The sequence below is a fragment of the Argentina anserina genome, chromosome 3, assembly GCF_933775445.1.
Source record: "Argentina anserina chromosome 3, drPotAnse1.1, whole genome shotgun sequence".
In the NCBI taxonomy this organism is placed as follows: Eukaryota; Viridiplantae; Streptophyta; class Magnoliopsida; order Rosales; family Rosaceae; genus Argentina; species Argentina anserina.
This window is the reverse complement of record NC_065874.1, coordinates 24,140,178-24,162,811: the sequence shown is the minus strand read 5'-3', so window position 1 is coordinate 24,162,811 and position 22,634 is coordinate 24,140,178. Positions and strand designations below refer to the sequence as shown.

Here is a 22,634-nt window from a genome sequence, read left to right as displayed (position 1 = left end):
TTCTCAAATCTCATTTATTTTTCTAAAACCACAAAAGGAACCACTAAATGAACAAAGATAGGTGAACAAAAAAAATCACCTGATAACTTTTTTAGCTCCAATTGAAGAGCTACAAGCAACAGCAGCAACTCCATGTGCCACACTATGCACCCTGCATAAACAAGTTTCATTCTTCTACTCTCCAAAATTAAATTAAACCATCAACTAAATTTGAAATGACACTAAATCAAATACCCTGCGGATGCTATGGTCCGATTCCAGTGAGTGTCCCAAATCCGCAACTCACAGTCTGCGAAACTGGAAGAGAAAAGCGAGCATGAAATTTAATTAGATAGGTGAAATTTTAGGAGCAGAGAATGATAATCATGAGGTATGAGATTGGATTAGAATGGTACCAGGTGTATAGGAAAGGTTGAGATGGGTGGAAACAGAGGTCCGTGACAGAAGCACGGTGGCCTCTCAGCACAATCACTGGGTCCGGTGGTGGCCGTTTTTCGTAGGGTTTGGCTGTTATGCGGATTATAAGGACAAAATTGGGATTTTGGAAATTTCATTAAAAGACTACAATAGCTATCTCTGTGTTTTTTTTCCCAAATTCAGCTTTGAAAAGCAACGCAGGGACTGCTTCTCCAATACTGCTGTTGGGAGAAGCGGAATGCCCAAAAACAAAAATTTGGTATCTCATCAAACACGATGTGATTTATCCATAATCACTTTTGACCCCAAAAGCAGGTGAGGAATCCCTGCCAAACTGGACCTTAGCCCTTTTAGAAAATAAAACGAGAAAAGGCAGAGTCCCCTTAGTTTTTGAAGGGAGCATTGAATGAGAGAGAGAGAGAGAGAGAGAGCCATGTCTTCAGGCGAAGGAGTCCCTTCTCCTTCAATTACAAAGCGTACCTTATCGTGCCGAACATGCTTCGACGCTCTCTGGTTTTGTTACTGTATGCTCTTTCCCACACTCTTGTTTTACATTTTTCATTCCCACTTCGATTCGATTACTTCAAAATCCCTATACTTTATCTTTTGCCATTCAATTCTTATGTTAAACTCATGGGCTTTTCTGGGTTTTACTCTGGATATAGGAGCATGACTTTGATTACTAGTTTCCAAAACTACCCAAAACATGGGCTGTGTTCTAATTTTCTGTTCTGTGATTCTCTTTTCTGTTTTGGTTGCTGTTCTTTCTTCGATTCGGTGATTGTAAATTTCATGTTATGGCAGCTCCGGTTCATCAGATGCAGCAGTATTATAGGCTAGGGACTCTTGATAACTGCGGCGGAAAATGGAGTGCTCTGGTGGATTGTTTAACTCTGAAGACAAAGCCGCAAGCTGAACAGCAGGTTTGTGTCTGAAGAAATTCTGTTTCATTCTGTTTTATTCTGATATTTGAAATTTCTATAGCTAATGGTTAGATTGCTTTATTGTGTTTTTGCATTTTGATGATTTATCAGACCGGTATTGCCTACGTGAGGTACCAAATAAAGTACTTAGGACTGTTGGTACTGTTGAATGGAACAAAACCTAATTTTATACTAATCAGTAGTTATAACTTATAACTCGCAGTTAATGAGTTTTTTTTTTCAATTTGTTTGCTGCATTCTGACAGAACAAATTACTTTTGTGGAAACCTCAAGATTATTTTAAGTTCTTGTATCCACAAGCCACATCACATCAGCTTTCTACTCTTGGACCTCATCCATTTAAGTCATTTCACAATGTGATGTTGAGTTTCTGACACTTCTTAACCTTCCTAGGCTGACCTGCAGTGTATATTTTGCTTTGTAACAAATCAGATTGGTGTTAACCATCACTTATTCAGAGAGTACAATCAATTTCAAGTTTCTTTATTAAGGCATTTGGATGCTAAATACATATTATTATTTCATCAACTTGTTGATATCCTGTATAAATTATGTCCTCATATAATTAGTTGGGTTTTCCTGCCTTGTAAGTAGAAGCTAATTGGTAGTTGTGTCGTATCCATCTGGGTAAGGATGTATGATGGGCAGAATAATAAAGCAGCTTGTTCTGATTCTATTTGGAGCAGCTTGTTCTGATTCTATTTGGAGCAGCTGATCAGTAATATTGAAGAATATATAAAGCCCGTAAATGTTAATACAGATAGTAGAGTGTCTATTAGAATTGCGAATGTGATCTGTCGACTACTTCGCACAAACATTTTAGATTCTCACTGTTAGTTGACACAGAGTATGCATTCTCTTGCAATACCAGAATCTGATCAAATTCTTTTGACTTATATGAACCTTTAGTTGCTGTATTGGCTTTGTAGGCCAGTCTAGACTGGAAGTAGTCCTTGTGATTGATGCATTCAGAGATCATGCAAGTGTGTCTTGTGTACATAGTTGCAATTTTAACCGGTGTTTGTGGTCCCCACATGTGAAATACAAAACCCTTGAGTTCCATTTCAAACTGCAAAAATTAATATTTATGTAGATAGAGAACTTGGACATCCCGAATGTGGTTGGCCCAGAATGCCAAAGTTTACCCGCAATAAGGGCATGCTTTCACTCTGCTCCTCCTGCTTTATTGACAAAGTTCATTTCCCCCTATCCATATAGGGCAGAGTGCACTTTTTGTGCCTTTCTGTATTGGATTGGTGCCTAGATTACTATCCATAGATCCAGTTGACTTTTCCCCCTTGTGTCATGGCAGATTCATGTATCATATGCAAGCGGAGATTGAGTTGCCCTAATTTCGTTTGATCTTCATAAGCCGTCTTGAGGTTCCATGTAGAGATGCTGCTTGCAGTAACTTATCCAATTTCAAGTTTTTTTAGATGTTTTCTTTTCTTTTGCGAGCTTGAATATTTTCGACTGCTTTGTCTGTATTTCAGTTTTGACAATCTGACAGCTATCTGCTATCTAATAAGGATATGGTTCTCTGAGTCTTTCTCTTGATGAATGCCACTCAGCAGCTTTTAATAAGCTGACTTTTCTGAATGCAGGAAATTTTGGAAACTCGTGAGAAAGCCAAGACTCACATATGGACTTTTCGAACCCCAGAAGAAGCATCAAATTTTTGGCAAAAACGATATGAAGTCCAGCTTTTTGATACAGAGAAAGGGGGTAAGCATAAACAAGAATCCCAGCTTTAATAGCCGAGCAAAAATAGTAAATGGAATAATGGAGATTTGATTTCCTATACATCTTTCCACTAGTCTGTGGCATGTGGTGAACCACTGAGTTTAGTTGAAAGAAGTCCTAGACTACTCCGAGGATGACTTCAAATTATTATGAAGTCAACAATTGAAGCACTTCCGGGTGTTGTTGACTCGAACCACTTCCGGAAATGAGATTTTCAGAACAAAAGTTCTTTGTTTGTTTGTTTTTTTTTTTTTTTGAAATGGGCTATCGGTTGCCCTCACGCCGTATCCATTAATGAAACCGCAGAATATAAGGGGGGACATTGAGCCTAAACCCATTACTGTAAGAACGTCTCGAAATAATATCAGACGTCGCTACATAACCTATTTATTCTAGCAAGCACCTTGTAGCAAGGTGTGCATCAATGACACAACCATTTGCTTTACAAATTTGGCGATATAACAGAAAGACAGTGCTCATGCAGAGCCATAAATTACCAAATAAGCTTTCCTACCATGTTGCCAATGGAAAATACCAGTGACACTAAGTTTCATCCTATAATTAGGAGGCAGTGACAATTTGACAAAACAAGGAACTCGCCACCCATGTAGAGTAGATCGGGTATAGAGAGTGCAGACACTAGGACAAAGCCCCCTTTGATTTATTGAACTCAACAACGTAAACCCTACTACCAACAAACAAAGTAGAAATAACATAAGCGCCCTAGTTGGGCTACCTTTATTGACCCAGGCACGGCCCAAGAAAATGAGACTAGCCTAAATCGAGGCCACAACCGAAGAAACAAGGAGACAATCTGCCACCAATGGAGCCGACCCTACTTGACTGCCGCCACAGCCTTTCGGTCGCCACCGCTGTCGCAGTGCAAAGATCGCCAGACCACCGGAGCCATCCAAACGTCCTCATTCGACAATGAACGACTATTCCGACCACACCATCGAATCACCAAATCAGATCGAAAAAAGACGATCCAGTTCCAAATCCGACATGGTGATTAGATCCCCTCCACGCCGCCACGAGATCGTCCATCTTACACCGTTTCTAGCGTCCCAGAGACATGCATCGCCACCGACTAGACCAGTGAGCATTAGATCCGATCCCAAAAGTCGCCACCATCTCCCTCTTCTTCACCACACCAAGCACTATAATCTCCCGACCCAACCCCAACGAAGGCAACAAAGCTTGTCCGACGACGGCAAAAGGGCTCGCCGCCGGACAGGGAAGAGAGAAAGCTTTTCGGACTCAGACGTGTGTAGGCGCGTACTATTTCAATACCACAAGCGTGATAGCTAGTTTTTTAAGTTCTTTGTTTAGTGAACATGAGATCGACAATGTACTGTTTTGGGTAATTTTTTGTTTTTGTTTCATAAATCACTTCGCATATAGATTGATAAGCTCCCACGTGGCTGTAGAAAAAAGAGCAAGTTAGTTGTACTTGTACCTAAAATAAAACGTGCCTTGTGACAAACACGAGGGAGAGGGTACTCGCCTTAATGTCTTGGTTTGGGAGAGGATTTTTGACGAATTGAAGTGTTTAAGGTTGTTTTGCTGTGATGGGGGAGTTAATCGGTGATGTGGGATGTGTTGAGACTTATTAATTCCACACATATGCACCATATCCCATCGGTTGAGAGTTGTTCACATTGCTCTCGACTGTCCTCAGTTTTCCCGACTGTTCTATGTAAATTAAATTATATGATATGAGTACAAAACGAAAGATCATATGCATAACAACTAATCATTAACTTAGTCAATGAGATTAACTTACCATCTTCATGAACGACGACACCATGATCCATTGTGCCTTAATCCGAAGTCACAAGGTGCTAGGCAAGGTCTTCTGTTAGTCACTACTCTCTGTTTTCTCAATGGACAAAAACTTACGCAAATAACTCGTAGTGATAACAGAGACGTTTACAATCTATATATAGAGAATCTTTAACCCTTAAGAGTCATTCCATTAAAGACATCTTATTTAGATTCCTGATTCAATACTGATTTGTAGTCTTGCTTTTAGACTTAAATTAGGATTCCTTACCATAATGATATAATACACGAAATCATTAGTAACTAGATTTGTTACTATCTTTGTTTCCATATAGAAATAGATTATGACATTAAACATGATAATCATATAATATGTGATATGTCCAAAATTGATCTAACAATCTCCCACTTTGACAATCACTTTCGGTTTATGAAAATCAAGTTCCTGTAATGTCAGAAACTATACTACCTACTGTAGTGCGCGCCAGAAACAATTGAATCAAAAATCCCATCACAACATGGTCACCTTGCAGTTACTTATGCAGAACAAGAAACGAGTTACACTTTAACAAAAATGCAGAGTTTCTTTGCTACAACATAAGCTTCTGCAAAATACATATGTCAAAAACCTCAGTATTGAGATATATATATAATGTGTATTAACAAGTATAGAATATATATATATATCAAGTCCTACTGTATGTTCTAAAACCAGAACTTCAAGCAATAAACTGGACACCAATGACTTTATAACTTGCTTGAACCATATCATCATGCTATACATGATTAAAGTCATCTGATATGCAAGTATATATACAATTGTAACTTATTTGTATAAGTTTTCAGAAACTAATGTAAAACTGCAGCATGCCATAACAATTCTGAAATACCTCAAGACTTTATTTAAAACAAAGAAAACTGTTATCACAAAGATAATTAAAACAAGAACTCAAAACTTGTAAATTTTAGTTTGCTCCTACTGGACTTAGCTCCCACTAACCTAAAGCATCTAAGTTAGGCAAAATGCCTATGCTCTCTATGTGTTTCTTGAACACTTTAACTGGTAATGCTTTTGTGAAAGGATCAGCTAGTTGTGAGTTTGTATCTATGCTTAGAACCACTAACTCACCCCTTTTAACCCTCTCTCTAACACTGTAATACTTTAAATCTATATACTTGGAATTACTAGATCTCTTATTGTTCTTGCAGAAGTACACAGCTGCCTCATTGTCACAAAAAACTTCCAATTCGTCTTCCACAATGTGATTGAGTGCTTGAGTCTGCTGTAAAAAATTTCTTATCCATACCCCTTCACACACTACTTCATATACTGCTATGTACTCAGCTTGCATGGTTGAGGTTGTGATCAATCACTGCTTCATGGTTTTCCAAGCAATAGCTCCTCCTGCTAGCATGTACACATATCCACAAGTGGACTTCTTTGAATCAGGGTAATTCCCTGCAAAATCAGAATCTGAAAATCCAATAACCTTCAAATCCTTGACTTGTCTGTAAACTAGCATGTGATTCTTTGTCTTCTGTAGATACCTCAACACATTTTTTCCTGCAACCCAGTGTTCATAACCTGGATTAGATTGAAACCTTGATAACATCCCAACTGCAAAAGCTAAGTCAGGTCTTGTGCAAACTTGAGCATACATGAGGCTTCCAACTAATCTTGCATAAGGCTTTGACTTCATGTTCTCCTTCTTAGTTTCAGTTTGTGGCTGTTGACCTTTTGTGAGCTTGTCACCTTTAGACATTGAAACTTCTCCTCCAGAGCATTGTTCCATACTAAATCTCTTCAGAACTTTAGAAATGTAATTTTCTTGGGACAATCCCAACAGTTTCTGTGCTCTATCTCTTTTAATCTCAATCCCTAGTACATATGATGCTTCACCTAGATCTTTCATGTCAAAATTCTTTGACAGAAAGCTTTTGGTATCTTTTAGCAGTTTTAGATTGCTGCTAGCCAAAAGTATATCATCAACATATAGTACTAATAAAATAAATTGATCTCCAACTGTTTTTAAATAAACACACTCATCAACTAGATTTTCAGTGAATCCAAAAGAGGAAATCACTGAATCAAATTTCTTGTACTATTACCTGGAAGCTTGCTTTAGTCCATAAATTGATTTCTTCAGCTTGCAGACCAAATTCTCATTCAATTTTTCTCCATTGACTCAATTTCAGATTTCATAGCTTATTGCCATTTCTCTGACTCAACACATTTTGTAGCTTGAACAAAATTTGTTGGATCATTGTCTTCTGCACAATCTTATACTACGTCTGCCTCAGTTAGATAACAATGTAAGGACAATCCCCCCCCAAATTTTACTTTTCTAGCTCTTTCGGATCTTCTAAGCATAGGATTTTGAGGAATAGCTGAAATTGGATTATTTTGAGGTTTTGTGGAGGTTGTGGAATTAGATTAGGTTCTGCTACAGGTGCCACTGCAGTAATGGGAGGATTCTGAACAACTATATTGTTTTCTGGATTGTCAATTTGCATTCCTTGATCAATTTCTTGATCATCTGCATCTTGATTTTCTCTAATGATGTCATCTGCTAATTCATTATCATTATCAAAAGGTAATGTATTTGCTAAATCCTCATCCATCACAAGTTCTTCAAAGTCTGAGGATAAATCCTCATAAATTGTATTGTGAATTTTCTCATTTATGAATTTTACTTGATGAGTTTCAAAAATTCTGGGTGAGTGTTTAGCAAAATATAGCTTGTAACCTTTAGATTTATCTGGATAACCTATGAAATAGCAGCTAACAGACTTTTCATCAAGGTTGCTCATTTTTTTATTATAAATCCGAGCTTCTGCTTGACAACCCCATACATGACAATAAAAAAGACTTGGTTTTCTACCACACCATAATTCAAAAGAAGTTTTCTCTATGGCTTTACTTGGTGTTGTGTTACAAATATAATTTGCAGTTTTTAAAGCCTCTCCCCATAAGAATTTTGGCAACCCAGTAGTACACATCATATACCTAACCATATTTAGAAAGGTTCTGTTCTTTCCCTCTGCAACACCATTTTATTGGGGATTATAGGGTGTTGTATATTGAGCTTTAATCCCATGCCCTTGCAGATATAAGGCAAAAGGACCCTTTTGTTGACCTTCTTATGTATATTTTCCATAAAATTCCCAACCTCTCTCTGATCTTACTGTTTTGATCTTTCTCTCTAGTTGATTCTCTACCTCAGCCTTATAGATTTGAAAGGCTTTAAGTGCCTGTGATTTTTCTAAGAGTAGAGAAACATAACCGTATCTAGAGAAATCATCAATGAATGTAATGAAATACACGTTTCCACAGATAGTTTGGTGTTTAAATGGACCACAGATATCAATGTGTATGAGTTCCAACAACTCTTTACTTCTTACTACAGTCTTTTTCCGTTTGTTTGTCATTTTACCCTTAAAACATTCAATACAATCATGAAGGTCTGAAAAGTCTAATTCGTTTAAAATGTTGTTCCTTACTAATAGTTTCAGTCTCTCTTTGGATACATGGCCTAATCTTCTATGCCATAAATATGCAGATTTTTCATTGTTCTTGGTTCTCTTAACACCAGTTAAGGTGCTAGTACTTTTAGTGTTATCTGTTTCAACAAAAGAAATATCTTGTTGAGATATTGAACAATTTAACTTTATATGATCATCCAATATCACACAAGAACCAATTTGCTCTTTATTTAAAAAAAATAAGAATTCCTTTATTTTCAATCAAAAAACTACATCCAGCTTTAACCAATTGAGAAACTGAAACTAAATTCATTCTCATGGAAGGTACATAATAAACGTTATTCAAAACTAGAAATTTTTCAGATCCTAAATCAAGCCTAAGACATCATGCAACTTTTACTGCCACCTTCGTCCCGTTTCCAACACGCAAGCTAACATTCTCACTTCTTGGAGTCCTGGTCTTTTTGAACCCCTGTAAGGAATTAGTTATGTGAATAGGTGACCCGGAATCAATCCACCAAGATTGTAGATTGATATTAACAAGATTAACTTCTAAAAAAAATTGTATTAGAAATAATCTTACCCTTTTTAGCTAGCCAAGTCTTATAGCCAGTACAATCCTTTTTCATGTGACCTACTTTCTTACAAAAGTAGCACTTGAATCTGAATGGTTTGTTATCCTTTGGCCCTGTGGTTGCTGATGTCTTAGAGATGATCTTGTTAGGCTTAAGCTTGTTCTGTGGATGTGACTTCTTTTTCTTAGGCTTTTCAAGCAGGTAAATAGTTGGGGTTTGTTTCTTAATCCTCTCCTCCTCATCAGAACATATGGCTATTCGTTCATCTAGAGTCCAGTTTTCATTTTGAGCATTATAGCTAGTCCTGAGATGGTCAAAACTGCTTGGGAGTGTGTCCAGTGCATGATGCACCAACAAGGTGTCTTGTACTCCCACCATCATCTCTTTAACCCTATTGCTGATATTAATCAACTTTAATAAATGCTCCCTGACTCCTCCAGTTCCTGAGTATTGCAGGCTATGATATTCCTTGTTTAGCCTAGCTATCTCAGCTTTCTCACTCTCCTTGAACTTAGCTGACACAGCCTCCAGAAAATCAGTAGCAAATTCCGGCTCAGCCACGCATCCTCTAGTGTTTTCTGTTTTGTCATACAATGCCAATCAAGACAAGCATAAAACAAAAAATACCATAAAACAACACAGTCATATACTTGTATGTAATTCAATCCATAACTTTAATCAACATTAAGCAATACTTTTGAGCAATTACTTAACATCCTGTAATTCTTTTCAATAAGCCACACAAGATAAAAACATGTTATCCAAAGAATCAAATCAACATCTTTAGACAAAAGATCTAATTCCAAGTATCTGAATTTAATTTCATCAAATATGCTTATTGTTGTCTGTATTCTAAAATCATATTTTAACCACTTCTTTGGAAGAATAAAATATGAATTTAAAAACACAGAACACAACTTTTCAGTTTGTTATCTTGAAAATTCCCTGCAGATATCAAAGAAGAATGCTTTGTGCAATATGTTCAATTATACCAACAGGAACTACAAACCAATTTTGATCTTATAACTTTGTTTTCTACCCAGATAATCTTTATAAGAAAACTAAGCTCTGTGCCTTGTAAACCTTTTACAATGTATAAAATTGGGAGATTTTAAACTTCTGCATACATTGTCCATCAATTACAGCACACACATAGAATGCAATCATTCAATTCATTCAATTCAACCATAGAGTATATATTTGCATAGAAAATTAAATTTCCCAGCCATACAGGAACCACACGTCAACCACAATCCAAGTCTCTAAGCTACTCTTATATGCACGCTGGGTGTGCTCTAGGGTTCTTATGTATATTCAGATACATATATATATATATATATATATATATATACTTCATATAATCTGCTTGAATTGAAATCGGAAAACCTTTAAGAAAAACCTGTTTTGCTTTTTCTCCAAATTTGCTGCAGTTTTTGAGCGGAAGCATAGAACAAATTTTTGAATCAACAGCAATTCCCTTTGGGTTATGAATTCAGTAAGAGACGTAAAAGTCTCAATCACTTCCGATCCAGTCGTCTTCCCAAATCTAGAAACTCAACGTTGTGAAAAACACAACAGCTAAAAATTTTCTGGGTTGTTGTTCTTGAGTTCGGATTTGGTTGAGACCGGATCCGCGTGTTTGCAACCGGTTCGACCCGTAAAGCAAAATTCCTCATTAGTAACACTCGCGATCCTCAGTGACGCTCACGATCCTCAGTGACGCTCACGATCCTCAGTGACGCTCGCGACCATCAAGTACATCTTTATTTTTTTTTTGTTGAAATCTAAAACCGATTTTTAGTTATGCAAAACTGAAAATTTTTGTGCTCATAATTGCTCTGATACCATATGTAAATTAAATTACATGATATGAGTTCAAAACCAAAGATCATATGCATAACAACTAATCGTTAACTTAGTGAATGAGATTAACTTACCATCTTCATGAACAACGACACCGTGATCCATTGTGCCTTAATCCGAAGTCAGAAGGTGCTAGGCAAGGTCTTCTGTTAGTCACTACTCTCTGCTTTCTCAATGGACAGAAACTTACGCAAATAACTCGTAGTGATAACAGGGACGTTTACCATCTATATATAGAGAATCTTTAACCCTTAAGAGTCTTTCCATTAAAAACATCTTATTTAGATTCCTGATTCAATACTGATTTGTAGTCTTGCTTCTAGACTTAAATTAGGATTCCTTACCATAATGATATAATACACGAAATCATTAGGAACTAGATTTGATACTATCTTTGTTTTCATGTAGAAATAGATTATGACATTAAACATGATAATCATATAATATGTGATATGTCCAAAATTAATCTAACATTCTAGTAAAATTTGTAGAAATGGCCATCAAATTTGTGCCTCGATGCCGAGTGTTGCTTAGGCCTCAAAAACATTTTGAGCGTTCGTCACTTTGGGATATTGTTAGATCAACTGAAGTACCACCATTTGGGGGCGTTTCCCATTGCTCGATACTATGGTTCGTGTTTCTTATACATTACAGTTTTCTTGCATTGTTATAGATTGGTTATTAAGCACAGTATGTTAGCTCCAGGCATAATTTAGCATTGTGATGAGAATAATCTGCTGTATTCTAATTTAGTCATGAAAATTCGGGGATATATAATTGAATGTGTAGTAAAAAGAAGAAAAAATGACAATTTTATACTAATTTAACCCTCTAATTGTCCATTTCAATGACAAAATTCAAAATATGACAATTTCAAAATAAGGTAAACTAACATTTGCCCAATTAGTACAAAAACTATAGTTTTAAGACTATTTTACTCTCATATATCTAAACACTCTTTTATAGAGAAAGTTGACACTTTGACGGAACATTGCCAGACTTCGATCACCCGTCTCCGGACTCCGGTCAACCGATCATTGACTCCGGCCACCAATTACCGGAAAATTTACCGACACCCAGTAACCCCTAATAATAAATTATTGACACCCAGTAACCCCTAATAACATATACTGACACCCAGTAATCCCCCAGTAACAAATTATTGACACCCAGTAACCTTTTAATAACAAATTACTGACACCTAATAAACCTCAAATAACAAATTACAGACACATAATAACCCCAATAATAAATTACTGACATTCAGTAAATATGTTACTGACCCCAGTAAAATGATTACTACCCCTGAATAAGCAACAATAACAAAACCATGAAAGGATTCAATTACATGAAATAAGCAACATGAGCAAAACCAGAGGTAGAGAGATGAATTCAAATCAACCAAATCATTGAGATTCTACACATATGCTAAAGAGTAACCATCAATATTTATAGGCATCTTGAAATGCATGAAAGGGGCACACCAAGCACTTGTGCCATTAGCTGTTGTGGGAGGTGAGGTTTGTTTGTATCTGGTGCATGGCTTAACTTTGAAATATAGTCGCAACTGCACATTGAAAAACCAGCACGATCGGGGAAAAATTCAACAACAAAAAAAAACATAATAAACCATTAAACCAGAGGCCCTAATGTTTGCTAATCCTAGCTTAATTCAGCTAGTAGGCTTCAAGTATGTGTCATCAACAAGTTGCAATGACACCACACTAACTAAGACCAAGAATTTTACTAGCTTGCAGAAGGAAATAAGCTTGATCAGATACACTTACTTTACACGAGAGAGAGATATATGAGATTGGGAAGAACCAATTACGACGGTGATGTATTGCAAGTTTGCAACTCGCTCATGCGCTCTCAGATCTGCAACAATTTCCATGAGTGTTGTCGACGTTCGCTGCTTAACCCATGATTTCGACTTACAACTCCGCCCAAGAAAGCTACTCCACTGCGCACGTCATCATCATCAAAATCCAACCATGTCGATTCCATTCACAACCATGTCGATATCCAACCCGATCTCCTCAGATATCCCGCTGCAGGGCTAGCCTAAGACCAAGGCAGGCAAGGCCTAAGACTTAAGCCCCATATTTTAGAAGGCCTCATATTTACATCCCACACACACACACACACACACACATTTAAAAAAAAATTGAGATAGACGAGAGAAGTCTGCGAAGTAGTAGCACACCCATGAGGCTAAGTCAGGATTTGACGTTTTTCAATTTGGGATTAGAAAGAAAAGCCCTAAAAGTTTTCTTAATGTTTCACTAATTTGGGAATGGAACATTGCTCTAAACTCTCAATCCAAATGGTAATATCTCTAACCTCTTCTTATAAAAAAGTACTTACGATCAACCATGTCACAAAAACGGTTGAATAGATTGGCCATTGTTTATTGAAAGAAAGTTTGTTTGATGTTCAAATATGATAATTTGATCAACTTTTCTGCATCTCAAAACACAAAGAAAGTGACATTCAACTGAACATGGAATTGTTTTAACATACATTTTGTATCAAGCTAGCTTTTTATATGTTGTTAATACTATTGCGTAGTCTACTTTATTCCTCATCCATGTAACATGTAATATATTTTTCTATGAAAGAAATGTGAAACTAAAGTGGTTTTTATTTTTTAATATAAGGCATCTTTTAATTTTTTCTCTTAGGCCTCCTTTGGTCATGGGACGGCACTGTCCCGTCGCCATCGCTCTTCGTCGTTTGATAGGAGCACTTTGTGCGACGTTCTTAACATGTTTTTACCTCCATTTGTACTTTGCTTAGCCCTTATTGTTGTATTATTGAGTAATTGAGTCATAGTAGGAGTCTTGGGCCGTATTGGATGCATTTTTGTGCTTAAACGAGTTGAAAATGCAAAATTGGTCTATAGTCCTAGTTTGAATAGGAATCCTTGTAGGACTAGGAATCCTAGTTGGATCAGGAGTCTTCATCTTTCTACGTTTTGGTCGCATTGACGATATTTTGAGAGTCCTTCTTGCACTAGGAATCCTTGTTAGACTAAGAAACGTATCATTTGGGAGAGTTCTACTTAAACTGAAACTCTTATTGCAAAACTTTCCTAAATGAACTTTACTGTTCTAGTAACTTACTTTCTAGTAAGTTTCCTTTTTGCAAAATAGAAACTTTCCTAATCTGGCTGAGCTCATCTATTACATGTGTCTTTTTAAGACAACAATTGTCTAGATTAAGACATAATTATCGAAATAAATTATCTCTTACTTATGATTTTATTTTCTTATTTTTAGATTTGGATTTAAGAGATAATTCAAGGAAAACAAGGAGGCCGTGTGCTACATGAAGAGATAACTCACAGATTGAGAGATTGAGTGAAACAAGGAGATGCCGTCCAAATCAAAGGAGAAGGAGTCCTATGCCAAGCCATTTATTCAAAAATTAAAGGAGATAATTCAAGAAATAACAAAGAGATCATGTCGTGTATAAGGGAGACTCACACGGCAACAAAGAGAGAAAAGATAGGAAGCTCATGTCGTGTGAAACTCTAGAGAGTTTGTAGGAGATGCCGTGCCATTCAAAGATGAATCAGCCTTGGATAAGAAGAATCCCGTCGTGTATACATGAGAGAAGGAAGGAGATAAGAGCTGAATTTACAAGGAAATAGGAGAACTATTCGATCCAATTATTCAAGCAAGATCTTAGCTGGGCAATCTCCATGATCCAGCCTATGCCATGCAGCCTCTCCTCCCCTCATTTCTCTATATAAGGCATGACATTCCTCTCAAATAATCATCACCTCTCATTCACAAAGCTAAGCCGAACCTCTGCCAAAATATATTCAGAAAATTCAAGCCACAAACTTCATCCATCACCACCATAACCGTGTTCATCCTTTACCTCCTCCATAATCGAATTCACCCTTGTCGAATCCTTCAAGGTTTCTAAAGTGTGATTCATCCATGGCTTGTATTTTTCTTTTTGGTTTTATGATTTTTGCGATTTCAATATATGAAATATTGGATGTATTTTTCGGTTTTATATATGTAGAACATATTTTGAGACTTGTTTGGTTTTATGTTTTGATTGTATAAACTCATGTTTGTGTTTGAATATGGTGTATAATGACTAGGGACAGTAGGGTTTTCGATTTGTTTTAGGTTTTATTTTGATTAATTCCTTGAACTTGTACATTTAAATAAATGCTTGAGGAAGTCACGACAATGGTTCTCCTAGGGTTGCGATTTCATTCACCAAAGTAGTCTTTAATCGAGTTATGCGCTTCGTGTCTCAATTATTGCTACTTATATAGGGTTGTGATAGTTCTAGGAGCATGCTTAAACATGATGAGTGACGCCGTGCTTGTTTACATGTCTCCAATTCGACTTAATGTGCTTATGTGCTTCTTTTTGTTTAACTAGTACGCTTCGTTATGTTGAACTCTTTTAGTATATGTTTAGGATTGAATGCTTCGTTGATTCTAAATAAATATGAAGTCTTAACGATTAGATGAACCGCTTCGGGCTCTAATTAGAATTGGAATTGAAATGAACTTATATTGATTCAAAAGTACTTGCTGCCTACTAGTTGTTTTATGTGTGTCATACATGTTTCATGAGTATATTTCGTGTTTTAGTTATGTGATGAGTGGTAGATCAATTGTATATAAGTAATTTATGATTTATTTTCCGTAGTAGTTTTATAATTAATCTCAAATCCCCCAATAACATGATAAGTTTTGAGGCCCTTTTGATTTTCTGGACTGAACAATCCCTGCTTATTCTATACTAACGATGATGTTTTATAAGGTTTATTATAGACGTTCTAAATAACGATCTATCATCGTCAAAACCCTAGCTTCGTCCTCCAAGCTACCGACGTCGGTGCCATCCAAGGCTTCTGTTTAGCTTACTTGACATCGTCGCCGACTGGGGACGGAGATAGAGAGATCCGGGAGAGAGAGAGAGAGGATCGAAGATGATAATGGATGTGTGAGGGAGATAAGAGGCAGTTAAAAATAAAAAAGGAGTAATTTTGTCTTTTTCTTAAAATCATTTAAACTGGCACATGAAATTGAAATGAGTAAGATTTCTAGAGTTTTTGTTGAAATGGTCAATTCCCCTAAAAAGAAATTTATATTCAACTAAACAGCTTGTACAATTAGAATGGTAAACATATTTTGCGAGGAAACCTAGTTCTGGTGTTAACGTGTAAGGATTATCTTCGTGTAGCCCAAGTCATCATCACTCTCGTGAGATGATCAAGAATGTTAATCCAAATCTTCGGGCTCACGCCACCTGCGAAAGTGACCATAATGCCCTTTTTCGAGAGACAATATGACTATACAATATGTATGTGAGTTGGAAAATGAGTGGCACAAATCGGCTGGTAGTCTTATATAAGGAGCATAGCTTACCCCATATCTATTCATTCCCCATTCGTTTCATTTAGGCAAGTTGAGAAATTTCATTATTTCAGGAGTGGGTTTTTGAGTGAGAGATTAGATCGAGAATCTGTTGGGAGTAAAAAGGTAAGACATGAGAGGAAGGAAGATTAATTCATTACTCGACTGCCTCAAATGAGGTTGGCTCTTACAATATAAAGGCTTTAGCAAGAAGACATGCAACTAGCTGGGCAAGTGCTAATACAAAACAGTTGTAGCAGATATGCAAATCGATTATAGAACTATTGATGGGTGTACATGGTAAATAGCTGGGTGTAGCGTTGGGTGTATCCAACATCCCCCCCCCCCCCCCCCCCCCTGGAGAAGGAAGTTTTCCTCAGGTTCCAAAGGTAGGATATTTAGCCACCACATCCTTGGCATCCATCCAGGTAGCATCCTCTTCCGGCAGGTCACGCCATTGAACAAGCCAAGTGGTGATTACACGACCACGATGAGTTCTGCTGCCCATGTCCATAACACGAAATGGTTCCAAAAAAATTGTCCCATCATCATCAAACTGAGGCAGAGTAGAGGACACAGAAACTGCTTACCAATCCATTGCTTGAGAAGAGAAACATGAAAAACAGGGTGAAGCCGAGAGCGTGCATGCATGTCCCACTTATAGGCGACGTCTCCAACCCGCTGCGGCATAAGGTCGTAGCTTGTAGTTTGAAGAAAGCACTCCAAAATGAGATAGGAAGATCAGGTCTCTGTCACTCACAATGCAGCGAGGCATGCCATGCAGCCGGAAATATATTCTACATGAAAGAGGTCGACAATGGAGTTGGCAGTAAATGGATGTGTCATCGGAATGAAATGTGAGTACTTAGTAAGGCGGTGGTTAGTGATTCTGGAAGCTAATATTTCCAGGAGGGAGTTGATGGGTGGAGGTAAGGGGTGGAGAAAGTGGAGGTGGCTTGAGTGCTGGATGGGGAGGAGGAGCTAAAATCTGTCGGAAAAGGATTCGTAAGGCCCATGGACTCCCAAACTTTATTTGCCTGAGACAAATCAGAGGAGGGGCAGGAGTGAACTGACTGAAAGTGAGGGAAGGGCTGGAAAGTGAAGGGGAGGAGCGTTGCAGAAACTGATTGAACATAGATGCCATTTGAGTGGTAAGGGTGGTGTGGAGGCTGCCTGAGAGTCAATAAAATTTTGTTACATATGAGCCATGGTAGCTCGGATCTTGCGGGTTTGATGGTGAAGGCTTTCAAGTGTAGTGGGTGTGGTTGCAGGAGGGGTGTCAGTGGAGGAAAAAGAACATGAGGAAGGTGGTTAGGTGGTGGAGTGAGGCGGAAGTGGTGGGTCGACAGTCACACCACTCATGGGTAGTGATGACGTCAAGTTCTGTAGGCCCCGCATCAGAGAAGGCTCTTGATAGTTGATACCAATGTTGGGAGTAAAAGGGTAAGAGAAGAGAGGAATGAAGATTAATTCATCACTTGACTGCCTCAAATGAGGTTGGCTCTTACAATATACAGACTTTAGCAAGAAGACAAGCAACTTGCTAGACAAGTGCTAATTAGGGATGTCAGTAGGCTCGAGCTGTTCGTGTTCGACTCGCTTCTATCTTATTCGGCTTGAGCTTGTCAAGTTAAATAAGCCGAGTTTGAGCTCAATATTAAGCCCGACTTTGAAAATGAGCCGAGTTTGAACAACAAGTATTCAACTTGTTCGACTTGTTTAAATTGAGCTTATTAAAACCTCGGCTCGTTTATTAATTAAGTTTGACTTATTTACTTTTATAGTACATAAAAAGTATAATTTTTATATGAGAAATAATATTAAAAATGGAAGTTCCTCTTAAGGCTCGTGGCTCCTTGGTGGATGCTATAATGTTCAAGGCCTCTGAGAAGGAATGGGAGTATGGAGCCAGCTGCAAGATTTTGCGATTGAGGGTCGAGATTGATCTTTATGTTATTGATGATGGTGATTATGGTATGCCTAGCTGTTACGGGAGCCAAATCTGGGGGGGGGGGATCAAGCTTCTCGTAGCCTTGTATTCTTATGTGTCAGATTAGTGGGACCTGCACATAACACAAGTCAAAGTCAAAGGGCTAGCGGTGCGCCAACCTTTGACCCTCCGAACCTTAAATTAGTATCCAGTACGGAATAAATTTGAGAGCTAAGGATTTAGGAATACATTACCTCTCTTAGGTGGTTTAGGCAGCTTATTTATAGGTGCATTGAGAAATGTGTCTGGCTCTTCTTTCGATGTGGGAATGCACGCAAGTACATTGCATCTGTCATTTAGACGAACCACCGTGTGTGACGTTAATGGCGATACCCAAGCAAGCAGAGGGGCTACCGGACCGGTTTGCCTGCCTGTTAGTCCTTCCAGGTCTCCGGCCACTGGTCTGGCGACCAGAGTAGGAGGAGATTAAGCCGGAGATCACCTCATTCAGAGGGTGGTGTTAACACTAGCCTTGTGCCGGGAATTGAGAAACTTTGAGTGGACTAGAGCCGATTCCGTCAACATTTTGTTCGGAAGCAACTCTCATGCCTTGTTCGTATCTTCACCATGGGGGCTGCGTTGTTTAGTGGCTTCTAAAGAGTTCGTTTTTCAGTGGCTTCGAAAGAGTTCGTAACAAAGACAATCTGGTATTGACATAGATAAGGATATTTCTGTCAGTTCGTGTATTCTAATCCTTGTTTCTAGTTGTGTGCAATTGAATACCCCAACATAGAATGCAAATACAAATGTCCAACTGCGATCTTGATTGAGTGAATGAACTAAATATGGGGAAAAGAATTAGAACCAGGAGTAATAATACCATTTCATATATTCAAGTGAATAATTCACTCAGTATCTTTACAAAATGTATCCCCACAATTACAAAGCTATACCCTTTTTGAAGAGCCCCCTTTACTCACCTTCCGTCGATTCTTATTCTTATACATGACAAACAAACAAATATACCACCATCCAGTTCAAACACCCAAAACGCCTTTGTTTGCCACTCCCAGTCATCCCAATTCACAGGAAGACAAATTAAAGGAATATCGAAGGTTTATTAATAAAGGATTGATGTAGTGTGAGGTAGTTCCACCACCACCACTGTTGGTTAACATGGCAGTGAAATGACCTAGCAGTGATAAAGATTTGTCAAGGTGATGATTTCCCTTATACCTTTGATGAAGTTTTGGATTGTGCTATCTGCAATCAAGGTGCGCTCTGCCATGAGTGTGAACTCAATCCTGATAAAAAATAAGCCCTTCTTGTTTTTTTCATATGCACGACGTTTTCCCATTCTTTCTCGCATCTCCTTTAACTTGGCTGAAAGTGCAACACACTACGGTCACCTGCTTGTGCAGGAGTTTCAGACAATTCCCGGCAACAGTTCTCCAGGAGGGAAACTGCACCAGCCAAGTCACCAATTCTCAGTAGGTACTCTGCCTTAGCCATTGCTTCAGCTGTATGAAGCCTGTAGCATGGCCCGTCAATTTGCCCATCAACTGCTGGACTTTTAATTTTGATTTTCTTACGTAAAAGGGTTTTTGTAAAGACATCTAACTGCAACCAGTGACATCTCATTACTGGACACATCAACTGGAATATTTCATCGTCACAAAAAATTAAAACTCCCTGTTCTTCAGCATACAGGTCTCCAACACCAATAGATCCCAATCTGGCATCAGCCATTAAGCTGGTTCCATGACTACCAGTTATTATTGAACTCAATTGCATCAATAGATCCCATTCTTCCATTTGCCATCAAGCTGGTGCTATAAATCCCAGCTTTTATTGAACTCAATTGCAAACTTGGGTGAACAGTCAATTCTGACATTCAGCTGTTGCACCACTACACTCAGAACTTCAGAAGGCCCCCCAATGCACTGTGCAATATCCTGAAACACACTTTCAGCTCCTATGAGAGAAAATATTCCCTTGGAAATCTCAGAGATTGGATGCATCGAGGCAGCATCATAATCTGCACCAAATTCGAATGTGTGAACTGGAATATGCAAGCCTGCTGCATTATTTCGACTGATAGAGATATGGAGAAGTGAATGGTAATGTGCGGGGACGTCTTCCACTGGGACTACCAACAGTATATGTAGCCTGCCGATCAGATAATAGTATGATACTGCAAACGAGATTCTTTGAATGCGGTCTACTAAAACCTTTAGACCTTTCCTAAGACCCTAGGCAGTTTGTCCCACCATTGAAACAAGAGAATTTGGAGCCTGCAGTGCTTGCTGGCGTCCAGTATTAATCATATGACAGAAGGGGAGAAAGTTGGCGGGCTGTGGAGGAGAAGGCAATAACAGAAAGCTGATCAGAGGGGCCAAGATTCTGCCCACAAGCCCCATGGCACGTTTTAGCAACGCCAGCTTTGTTTCTGCCATGCAGCCACTAACATTGAGCACTGAATGATGTCTACTGGAGTTCGAGAAGTTTGAGATACTGGGTTTCTGCTGGCATTCTGCCTTGTTGTATGAGGAGTCTTGAGAATTGAGATGAATTAAAACGCTGAAGTTATCATGAGGGCTTGGTCTTTCAACAGATGGAACTTCAGGATATGTCTTGACCTGTATGAGGATCAAACAAACTCCTATAGTAAGCATCTCTAATAAAGATCTTTAATCAATGTTTTCCCCAAAATCATGAAATAGAGCATATGAGAGTCAGAAAGACAATGCATTTATCAGAGACTTCATGTCCCACACCTCCCATGGAGTTGATAGTAGTGTGTGGAATTCCATCTGAACACTCAATGCTACTTCTAGAGTCAAAAACATTATGTGAAGGATCATGGTTAATGCTCTACCATCCTATCTTAATCTTTTCAACAGAAAAATCATCCAAAACCCTATGTGCCCAGTGTGTGAGTTGTACCCTGGGTCATTTAAGATATCTTTCTACAATGCCTCAGACCTGAACTACAAAGTTGATCTACAAACAATTGGACACTTTCTACAAATGGTTTGGAGTAATCATTTCTATTGCAGGTAAAAATAAACAGCTTCAAGCAGATTACCCTACCATGGTTTGCTATCTTTGTTGGGAAATGTCGAAAGCTCATTGTTCCTTTGTCTATTAGGGCACTCCTATCAACCCATCATCAATTGCTTCAACTGCTAGTAGGGTTGCATCTGAGTTTATCATCTGCTCACGAAACAAAAATCATGTTAGACAGTCCTTGCAGTCCACTCAGGTATGTTCCATCTTTATCTTTTCCATCTCTCTCTCTAACCACCACCACAATGTCGGGCTGGTCCCTTAATGAAGTTTCTTTCATTACCAAAAAAAAAAAAACCACCACCACAATGTAAACCAGCCTACGCGCCGCAATACTCATAAATTACAACCTATCCCCCCAGCTGTTATTCAACCCCAACATCTAAATTCCATCAGTTTTATTCCTCAAAGTCAAATCCATCAGAACCCATTCCTACACCACATCCCATAATTGCCCCCAGTCATGCTCCTCAGTAACATACCAACCTTCCCACTCAGAATACATCCCCCCACCAGTTTTAGGTATTTGACACCTCCATCAAAAAGACACATAAAGGTAAATTTTGATGCAACTTGGGTAATTGATACTTACCTTGTAGGAAGTGGCATTGTTGAAGGAATTGTCAAACTGGTTCGGCACTGGAAGTGGAAGCTCGCACAGGCATTGAAGCTTGCAAACTTGCTGAGAAGCTCACCCCATTTCTACTCGTCATTGAATCTGACTCAAAGTGCTTAATTGATGCTAGACATGAGGAGGTATATGGAATTGAATGTGCTTTGGAGTCTTCTTGGTTAGACATTACTTACTGGGCACCGTCCATGGCTTTTCGCCCAAGTGTCTTTTTGGGTTTGAAATGTGACCTGCAGGGCAACATTACCATTTAATGCTTTCAGCATTGCTACGGGAAGTAGAAAGAAGGGCTACAACATAAGATTTAAAAGATACCAGGAAGCCATTGGCTTGCTCTATTACTTCTTTAAATGGCAACAATTCATTAAATGAACTTACTATGCATCTCACCAATATCCACATCACTATTGCCTCATTAAGTCTGTTATTGGGACCTCAGTTTAGGCAGAATCACTGAAGCTGTGACATTCCAAGAATGCCAAATTTTGCAAAATTTTTAAAATTACAGCGAGGACTTTTTTAAAGCAGCAGTTCCGAGTACTCTCTTCAAGCTCACTGCTTTAAAAACTCTATATCTCTAACAAAAAAAAATTCATGTCAGATACCCATATCTATTAATCTGAACAGCAGAGGACCAATGCCAACTACTATTTCCAAGCTCAGAGCTATAGAAAGTTTATAACAACAAAAAATGCCAGAATTGATCTGTAACAACAATGAAGTCATAGTAAAAACTAAGATAAGAAATAGGGGTTTGTCCGCTATTTACATTCTAGAAAGGAGGTTCTCTTGAGGCATTTGG

General features: G+C 38.3%; 1 protein-coding gene and 1 pseudogene across 1 annotated transcript; one reads left to right on the top strand and one right to left on the bottom strand.

The window, feature by feature from the left end:
- The first annotated feature begins 825 nt into the window (after window positions 1-825).
- LOC126788551 (uncharacterized protein C227.17c) lies at window positions 826-3,251 on the top strand. The gene is made up of 3 exons (XM_050514551.1): window positions 826-941; window positions 1,222-1,340; window positions 2,966-3,251. The coding sequence occupies exons 1-3, from the start codon at window positions 851-853 to the stop codon at window positions 3,113-3,115; spliced, it is 360 nt and encodes a 119-aa protein (XP_050370508.1). The 5' UTR covers window positions 826-850; the 3' UTR covers window positions 3,116-3,251.
- Window positions 3,252-19,073: 15,822 nt separating this feature from the next.
- Window positions 19,074-21,983, bottom strand: LOC126788423 (E3 ubiquitin-protein ligase WAV3-like; annotated as a pseudogene).
- Between the last annotated feature and the right edge of the window lie 651 nt (window positions 21,984-22,634).